The 9,883-nt window shown below is 43.1% G+C and overlaps 1 protein-coding gene across 1 annotated transcript; it reads right to left on the reverse strand.

Moving 5' to 3' along the window:
• Positions 1-1,138: 1,138 nt before the first annotated feature.
• Positions 1,139-8,602, reverse strand: mybl2b (v-myb avian myeloblastosis viral oncogene homolog-like 2b). The gene is made up of 16 exons (XM_034584403.1): positions 8,271-8,602; positions 7,770-7,866; positions 7,611-7,682; positions 7,415-7,507; positions 7,080-7,300; positions 6,822-6,954; positions 6,413-6,472; positions 6,029-6,235; positions 5,118-5,324; positions 4,149-4,421; positions 3,922-4,064; positions 3,734-3,833; positions 3,539-3,649; positions 2,479-2,583; positions 2,261-2,392; positions 1,139-2,155 (listed from the first exon to the last, which is right to left on the reverse strand). The coding sequence occupies exons 1-16, from the start codon at positions 8,288-8,290 to the stop codon at positions 2,027-2,029; spliced, it is 2,103 nt and encodes a 700-aa protein (XP_034440294.1). The 5' UTR covers positions 8,291-8,602; the 3' UTR covers positions 1,139-2,026.
• Between the last annotated feature and the right edge of the window lie 1,281 nt (positions 8,603-9,883).

The raw sequence follows: 9,883 nt of genomic DNA on the forward strand, positions 1-9,883 counted from the left end.
CTGGAGAATGTTAGCCATGCCCTTATATTCTCAGGCCTTGATTACTACAACTCGTTGTATTTTGGCATCACCCAATCTTCATTATCCGGTCGCCAACTGGTCCAAAATGCAGCAGCAAGACTTTTAACAAGGTCAAAAAAGAGGGAGCACATTACACCAATCCTCACCTCGCTACACTGGTTGCCTGTCAGCTACAGGATTCATTTTTAAAGTCTTATGTCTGTGTGCAAGGCACTAAATGGTCTTGCCCCATCCTACATCGCAGACCTCCTGGCCCCATACCACACAGTCAGGTCATTGAGATCATCTGAGCAGAGACTGCTGTCTGTGTCCGGATCAAGGTCTCAGTGTTTTGGGGACAGGACCTTCTCCATCGCTGCCCCAAAACTCTGGAACTCTCTCCCTCCCATCTCCCGAATCTCCCCCTCAAAAGAAATGCTCAAAAGTCATCTGAGAACACACTTTGATTCTTTAACCTTTCAATGTGCCAACATTGTTGTGAGTATGTTGATTGTTGTTTTTATAGATATCAATACATTTCTATTATCACTTTTCTGTAAAGCACTTTGGATCACCAATGTTGTTTAAACTAAAGTGCTATATAAATAAAGATGAAGTTATCAGGTATCAAATGTATGTGGGTCTGTGTGTCTTTATGTGTGCTTTATAAGAAGGGAAGAATGACCAAACGCAAAAAAAATACTCAAAGAAATCCTTTCACTCAACATTACACATTGGATGATAAGTGGGTGTCTGGATTGAGCTACCACTATGCCCAGCACAGCCACAAGGTGGCCCCATTACACCAGCATGATCCTGAATTACTTTAAACTTTAGTGCAGGCAAATCACTCAGGCTGATATAGGATGCAGAAGCCTAAAATACACAGTAACGTGAAAAATATTTAGCCTGAAAATTCATACAAGTGATAAATATAAAGATCTTTATAAAGGTATTTCTCCCAATCCATTGTTCTTTTGTCTTATTTTGAATGGAAAACTAAAACCTGTAATCAGCTTCTACCATACAACAAACTGCACAAAACTATTAAACACATCATTACATTGAGCTGAACTGTATTTAATGTGACCCTCCTTTATCTGAACCCGTTAGTAAACCACTTGTCACATGTTCAATTACAGGGTTGCATCACATGTTAGGAAGAAGCAATAACATTTGTTTTATTACATTTCTTAGCAAAATGTTGTATGATGAAGTAAAAGCATACAACACTAAATATTTACAAACAGTGCCAAATTGCATAACATAATAATTACCGTCGAAGGTCAGTACAGCTTCCATGCCCCCATCACATCAAACATTTGAATATTGCATAAAAAACAAACTTCTCACTTTGTTGAATCTTAATGAGTAGAAAGTCACCTTGATGTGGGCTGCAGCCTCAACTTTTTTCAGCAGGCATCAAATTCTCCCCCGATGAGGTCACTGATAATGTTTCATTAATCTATAAATTAGCTAAACAGATCTGAACAAGAAAATCTTCAATTAACACTTTAACAAGGACTGTGCGTGCATTAAATGCATCACAAATCAACCTGTCTGAATTTACTCCTTAATCAAACCTACAGTATATTATATTACAAATATAGACATGAAAATTCAACCCCGAGTGTTTGTACTGGTCACAATTTTAAAACACTGTTAAATAACAGATCCTCACCAATGTAAAACCATGTCTTTTCAGGTAGCAAAGGTAAAGAGTCGTGATTTTGATATTTTACATTCATTGTTCTTTTCAAACATGTTTAACAGGCAACACAATGAAATATGATTCTAGCTTCCAGTCTTGTGAAGGCCACTGGAGTGAGACTAAATCTAAAAGTACAGTTCTCTCTTGAATTGTTGATTGAGCTATATACTGTTATTGTTTTGATTGCTAATGACTTGTTCAAAAACTGTGCTTAACCTACTCATGACATGGTTTTTTTTCTCCAACATTAAAAATGCCAGGTACAAACATTGTGTACTGTATGTGCGACATGTTGGTGGAAAGATGAGAGACGTCTCAGGACAGAATCAGAGCCCGGTTGGGTGCGTGGGATTTTAGAGATCGAAGGTAGCGCCTGGCTTTCTCCGTCATTATGAGCTGGTCTTTAGTTTGTCCACAAACAACCTTTTCCCACTCTTTCGACATCTGAAAGGAGAGAAAATATGTCGCGGTAGAATTAGGTCAAAGTAGAAAAGCAATTTTCCACTGATGAGGATATTTGTTCCTTCTAAGGTTAAATCTTAAACTTACAGGAACTGGGGGCACCATGCTGGGGAATATGGCACTGTCGCTTGGTCCCAGAAGGAAGCCTTGATCCAAAATATTGTCATGCCTCTTACTGCAAAATGACGAGGAGTTCAGAGGAACCGTAACAGGTTCTTCCTGTGGACAAAAATGAACAAAAAGTCAAGATTTAGAACTCATCAAATCTGCAAACAGAAAAATTAAATTTGTACACTTTTCTTTACCTTGATGCTCTGATCGAATTCAGTCTTGATGGATTTGCGCTTTGTCACTTGGCAGTCCATGACATCTAGGGCCAACGACTTCCGCACTTTCTTCGTAGGTCGATGCTTGGAATAAAAACAACAAAAAGCACCAAGACATGAACAAAAAGCTTCCAAAGGAATGTTGATGAGATTTTCTGTCTAAAATAAAGGCAATGACAATAATTACATAATCAGCCAATCAAATGGCAGCAGTGCTATTCATAAAATCATGCAGCGACAGTATAATGGTGTGCTCACAGCAAAAGCATTTTTCCCGTGTCAAGGTTACATACTAAGTCGATGCAAAGACACAAATTTGAGTCCAGACGCGTCTTTGCATTGACTGTATGAAATCTCGACGTGCGAACATTTTTGCATCATGTTCGGTGTGAACACACCATTAAATCAGAATGGGGCCAAAGACTAAAATCAGCCAGTGCGCAGCAGTTCTGCAGTGAACTTAAGTCACCTCCAGTCACAAGATTTGAATCAAACAGAACACCTTTGTGTTGTGGTACAACAGTAGATTAGCAGAAGTAATAATGTGCAGGAGACAGATCTGTTGAAGTGATGTTGAGCAGAATCTTTGAGGAACCATCTTGTGGCGACAATGTCTAGGTGAACAGAGAGTTTTGAGAGCAAAGGGAGGCTTTACATAGTACTAGTGTGCTGTTCCTAGTTAGATGCTTGCACTGGGGGTGTTGTTAGTGTAAAGCATTCTTGCATGGTGGCGGCAAATGTGTTTCTGGTTGGGGGAACTGAATGGACAAGTGTTTTCACATTCACTTGCTCCTGTGTAGCTGCCTGTCGACAAACAATGGAGGACTGTCCCTGTCATGCACTGCTCCAAGGTGTGAATTTGCCCGTATGTCAACAGACTGTTCTAGCGACCGCAGAACAAACAGATGTGGGAGGGGTAGAGCGAGGAGAGATTGTCCACAAGTTAAATAGCAGCAAAGGGTGCGTTTCTCTGGGGCAGATGGATGGAATAATTCAAAAAATAAAAATAAAAACATGGTAAAAGTTGACTTATTGTTACCATTGTTTTGCGTCTTTGCTCGGGCGGAGAGAAACGTACAGCCCCCAAGTCAATTCCGGCATCTCTTCGGATGACCTCGTTTATGTCGTCCTCGAGGTTTGGAGTCTGAGGCTGAGATAACGCAGCAGAAAACAGTGTTAATGCAGTGTTAATAAATAACAATAAACCCACTGAGAGTCACAGACAGACACTGACCAGAGGCTGCAGAGGGCCGTACTTCTCCATGGCATTTTTGAATGGCGTTGGAGTTCGTGGTGTCTCGCAGAGATCGGACTTGTGGTTGGGTGTCACAAATCTACATGAAAACAAAACGTGAACACTGAGGCTCAAAATCAAAAAGTATAGTGACGGAACACTTAACACCAGATGTGGGGAGCACGTACGCCGAGTTCTCCTTTTGAGTGAGGGGCGTTTTGTCTCGCTGCAGTGGTGTCGTAACAATGGCTCTCTGGCTGCACACAGGCGTGGACGTGAGGGATGGGTTCTCCAGGTCGTGAGTATCCTGTTTGGTCCACATGTTGAGGAACTGAAACAACACATTAGTTAACTTCACATGACACAAGAGGGAGCAGCACAGTCTGTAGTACAGAGTTAAAGTCTAAGAGCTCACTTGAGATGGAGAAAAGGGCAAGATTTTGACAGGAGTGCTCTTGGGAGTCATGGAGTTGTTGCCATCGGGAGACAAGGCGATGTATCTCCGGCTTCTGCGGTTCAGTGAGGAGGGTGGCGTCACCCCTCCTGGAGAGATGGGGATGAGTTCCCCTCTGCTGCCTTTGCTCAACTCCTGCAATGCGCTGCCCTCCAGACGAAACTGGTGGCGCTCGGGGCTCGGACTCTCCTCGGGCAGGTCAAAGGCTGCGAGGTTGCACCAGCCATCCAGGTCCTGAGAGCAGAGGACACATTTTGCTTGTTACTTGAACACCATTCTCCATCAGTAGATTAAAGCAGTCACTAAACAGTAGCTTAGAGGAGTGAGTGCTATTACATACACATGTAAATTATATGTTTTGCTGTTAGAGGTGTGACTGTGGCCCTATTCACGTCTTAAAATGCATCCTGAATGCACCTCATTCTTGTCGGGTCTTTGTAATCAGATCTCACTTTTCCATCTTCATGCAGATAATTATGTCATTTGTGTTCGTGAAGATGATTGTTTTAACCCAATCTGAGAGATCAGTCAGGAGGGACTGACGAATCTCGTGCAGCTCTGCTTTGATGAAAGTTTTTACCAATTTAAGAAAAGTAGCAATCATTATGTGTTGATCAATCAGTGTTGATATTGCAGCCACAAACAAAACAACATATGGGAACTGAGAATAGTAAAAATATGTCAGATTCATTGTGAAACGGTTGCGGGTCAGAGAACATCAGCTGAGAAGGTGGTCCTTCATATGTGGCCCATGACGCATTTTTGTTCGCACAGCAAAGAGAATGTGGTCACATGTGTCCAAATGTGTTTGACACATTTGGGTTCGCTCACACCTTACATTAAAAGCTGTCCACTTGTGATTAGATCACGCAGGACAAGTGTTGATGCCACGTCTGAATGGGGTCTGTGTCGAGTACTGGAGATTCTTACCCCATCCACCAAGTCCATCACCTCCTTCAGGCCCGGGCCAGCAGGGGAGAGGAAACCAGAACTGTCCACCACCCAGCTGGAGCGGGTAGCTTCTCCTGAGGTGTCTGCTTCTGTCTTAATGGAACAGCTGCCCTTTGGAGAGAGGACAGTCTTGGACGGCCCTGCTTCGCTGGGGCTGGCTTCATCGAGGGCTGGGACTGGCATCTCCTGCACCAGGTGACAAAAGTAGACAACTTTATCAACCGTGTTGCTAAAACAAACGCTAGTAACTATTGAGTAACGCGGATATTATCAGTTCACTTTATGTCCAACAAGTAACAGAGATTGAAGTTTTCAAAACCTTGTTGTGGCGGAGTGATTTTAACAGATTTTGTTTTACTCTTGTGTTGTTTGGTTTAGAATCACACTGAACTCCAATGTCAGCATCGCTGGTTTAAGGTCCTGGACCCAGAATTAATTAAAGGGCCTTGGACCAAAGAGGAGGATGATAAGGTAGGTAACTTGTTCACGAGTAATGCAGGAGTTTGAAATATGATTATACTTAAAGCAGTCAATATTTCCAGTGTGATTTGTGATGGAGTTGTAATACATATGCACACTCCTCAGGTCATAGAGCTTGTAAATGTCTACGGCAACAAACAGTGGGCAATGGTAGCCAAGCATTTGAAAGGCAGACTGGGGAAGCAGTGCAGAGAACGCTGGCACAACCATCTCAATCCCAATGTGAAGAAGTCATCGTGGACCGCCGAGGAGGATCTCATCATCTTCAAAGCTCACTCTCTGCTGGGAAACCGCTGGGCTGAAATCGCCAAGCTGCTCCATCGATGTTCTGGTTGAACACCTCAGGGGCTTAAATTGTTTACATGATTTTCATCTGAATGGGGTCTGTGTCGAGTACTGGAGATTCTTACCTCATCCACCAAGTCCATCAACTCCTTCAGGCCCGGGCCAGCAGGGGAGAGGAAGCCAGAGCTGTCCACCACCCAGCTGGAGCGGGTAGCTTCTCCTGAGGTGTCTGCTTCTGTCTTAATGGAACAGCTGCCCTTTGGAGAGAGGACAGCCTTGGACGGCCCTGCTTCGCTGGGGCTGGCTTCATCGAGGGCTGGGACTGGCATCTCCTGCACCAGGTGACAAGAGTAGACAACTTTATCAACCGTGACGCTAAAAAAACACTAATAACTATGTAGTAACGCGGATATTATATCAGTTCACTTTATGTCCAACAAGTAACAGTGTTTGAAGTTTTCAAAACCTTGTTGTATTTAAAACCTGTTATTTTTCTAGTGGTCACTTACTGGAGGATGTGTGTTCTGCTCTGGGTCGTTGTCGTCGCCTTCCTGAGAGCAACCAGGAATCTGTGTATTCAGAGAGCAACATTTTTATTGGACTAAATAAATCCAGCATCATTCTGCCCCATTGTATGATTTTCTTTCTCATGACAGTATTTCAAAATCAGAATCAGTGGTGGGTGATGTGTAACACACCAGCATCTGCACCCCCATGCCACATCCAATTTTCAACAGATGTTGACTCAGCTCTGTGACTACCTCAGTTGCCAGCTTCATGGCAAAACAACAATGTCCCCCTTTCCATGTTTGTAACTTTGATAAGGAACAGAAGGGCAGAATAAAGGCTCAATATTCTTTGGCCTGCGTTTAATACTGGATCCATCTCCCAGGAGAACATCCTGGAAAGAAAACCCACCTGCACATCCTTATTCACACGGGCCAACATATCTTCAAGTTCTTCCGGCTTTAAGACCTCCCCGGCATAGAAGCCCATCTCCAACTTCCGTTTGATGGTCGAATTCCAGTGATTCTTCACTGCATTGTCTGTTCTGTGAATAAATGTCATGACATGAATCCTATCAAGATGGCAAGGATTCATTTCTCTGCAAAAAATCATGTGAACAATTTAAGCCCCTGAGGTGTTCAACCAGAACATCGACGGAGAGTCTTTTACCTTCCAGGGAGCAGCTTGGCGATTTCAGCCCAGCGGTTTCCCAGCAGAGAGTGAGCTTTGAAGATGATGAGATCCTCCTCGGCTGTCCACGATGACTTCTTCACATTGGGATTGAGATGGTTGTGCCAGCGTTCTCTGCACTGCTTCCCCAGTCTGCCTTTCAGATGCTTGGCTACCATTGCCCACTGTTTGTTGCCGTAGACATTTACAAGCTCTATGACCTGAGGAGTGTGCATATGTATTACAACTCCATCACAAATCACACCGGAAATATTGACTGCTTTAGGTATAATCATATTTCAAACCCCTGCATTACTCGTGAACAAGTTACCTACCTTATCATCCTCCTCTTTGGTCCAAGGCCCTTTAATTAATTCTGGGTCCAGGACCTTAAACCAGCGATGCTGACATTGGAGTTCAGTGTGATTCTAAACCAAACAAAACAAGAGTAAAACAAAATAATCTGTTAAAATCACTCCGCCACTGAAGCCCTCATGTTTACTATAATAACCAACAGAAAGTTAAACTCACTGGTATGTGGCTGGCAAAATATTTCCAATCAGTTGGTCCCAGTTTCTGAACCAGAGCCTTGAGCTTGTCATCCTGTCAACAGGAACAAATTGGCATGATTCACGTTCTACTGAATCAGTAGCGGAGACAAATTGCGAAAGGACATATCCGGACAGTTACCTCCTCTTGTTTCCACTTCACCTTGACCCTGCCACCGTCCCTCTGCTCGGCCACGTCAGAGTCAGTGTCCTGGACCATGGCCTCCTCCCCATCCTCACTGAAAGAGCAGCACAGCGCTGAGTGCATGAAGCCAAGTGACAGTGAAACAGGAACCCTCCGCTGCTCGGCCCACCCTTGTGGCGGAACTTGATTATCAGGTTTATCACCGCAAAAAGCTAGGTCACACACATACACTGTTGTATATTAGAATGAGCACAATATTAGATTCATTTGATCAATATAACCTTATGGGAAGTGTGTCTGGCGCTTTTTATGGGAAAGGGCGGCACACACACACAACAGTCCGTGAACTACTCATACGTTCAGGCCACATAATAAAGTTATAACTAATATAACTGGAGGTTTTAATACAGTAAAATTACAAAGAAGCGTTGAATCCACATGAGATAAAATATAAGTTATTGTTGTATTTAAGGTTTAAGACAAACAAAAACAACTTACCCGCGCGGCCACCAGGACATTTCCCTCTGTTTCTGTTGTTTACGCTGCGACGGTGGGAAGTCCTGCTGCCGTTACACCTCATGTATGTCCTCCGTTGCTTGAAATGTTTATACGGTGTGTAACCCGGCGAGCGGCGGTGGCGGAGGCTGGTTGTCGGTGTGTAGCCGGTGAGTTGTCGGGGTTTGGGCCGGTGGAGGCAGCAGGGCAGAGCGGGTTTCCTCCGCGCTCCTGGATTTCTATCTCGCGCTCTTCTCTAGCGTCCTAACCGGGTAGTGACGTAGCTGAACTTCCGCTGAGGGGCTGGCCTTCAAAAGAAAGCTTTAACGAATGGGTTTGTGCAACTCTGAGTCAAAACTAAAGCTCCACACTTCTTTTAAGGACAGAAGCACTTTCAAATGTCCCCACATATCCACAGAGCACAAGACGTAGAGAGCATTCAGCATCATTTCACCAGTCATATATTAACTGATTAAAAATCTGCCAGATTGACACACTTTATTCTTCGTCATCGATGCCAGATGATCTTAAAACACAGACGCTTGTCTTTCCTGAAACAAAGGGACAAGCAGAAAAGTCGAAAGTAAGATGCTCCAGCTCACTTCCACCTGCCGCCAATGTCTGGTGGAAAAAGGAGGAGCTCTACGTAAATTAAAGGATAAAGCTGCGGAGGCGGGGCATGGGAAACAAACAAACAAAAAAACACGGATTTATCGCGAGATGAAGGAAGCTGAAATCCAGCATATCCAGTGTTGCCACGCAACACATCTGCAATACAAACAGATCCTAGTTAAAGAAAAATCACATGGCAACAGAAAGAACATGTTCAATACATTGATACAATATAATAATACATTTAAATAGTGAAACAATAAAATCAAAGACATGAAATAAGATAGATCAATAAGAGCATGTTAGCAATAAAACAAAGACTTAGGATGAAAGCATAAAACTAGTAGAGGGTATAATAAGAAGTAAACAAATTCATAGAAAATGATACAATTAATTAAAAGCAAGATAACATAAATGGGTCTTGAGTTGTCGCTTAAAACTATCAACAGAAGTAGCTTGTCTGTTCACATCACTCAATTTTCCTGCGTGATATTTTATTTTTTTATAAGACAAACAACAGCCACCTGATCTGAAGAATACTGCATAAAATGCTCATTTTTGTTAATCTTCCTTTATAAACTTAATTACAACCTTGTTCAAATATTTTTGGAGATTTTATGTTGTATGATCAATGCCAAAGTTTCTTAGAGTTTTTAGGACAAAGTCAAGCATAGAACTTAATTAATCAGCGCTGGTTCTGACACCAACCAGTCAGAGATACACCGGCTCTACACCTGCACCATCAGTCTCATCCAGGCACCCAGTGCCTGAGGAGAGAGCCTGGAGAAGAGGCCTCACAGCTGCCACCCCTGGCAGCACTCATCCCTGAACAACTGACGTCATCTCAAAGGGACCCCACCTCGACCCAACTTGATGTAACCAGCTGCCGAACCACGGTCTGAATTCCAGCCGAGAAGGAATATTGAATTGAATATTCCCTAAGTTATCATCCTTGTAGATATTCCCTTCCTAATAGATGTCAATCAATAAATCTCATATATTTT

This window comes from Hippoglossus hippoglossus, chromosome 5 (genome assembly GCF_009819705.1).
Source record: "Hippoglossus hippoglossus isolate fHipHip1 chromosome 5, fHipHip1.pri, whole genome shotgun sequence".
Taxonomy (NCBI): domain Eukaryota; kingdom Metazoa; phylum Chordata; class Actinopteri; order Pleuronectiformes; family Pleuronectidae; genus Hippoglossus; species Hippoglossus hippoglossus.

What these genes read in the sequence shown, in the direction of transcription:
- mybl2b (XM_034584403.1), bottom strand. Translation starts at nt 8,290, where the DNA reads ATGTCCTGGTGGCCGCGCGG. An exon ending in AGCAGAACACACATCCTCCA is followed by an intron (nt 6,236 to 6,412) that starts GTAAGTGACCAC and finishes CACCTGGTGCAG; the next exon opens with GAGATGCCAGTCCCAGCCCT. An exon ending in GCATGGTGCCCCCAGTTCCT is followed by an intron (nt 2,156 to 2,260) that starts GTAAGTTTAAGA and finishes CTCTCCTTTCAG; the next exon opens with ATGTCGAAAGAGTGGGAAAA.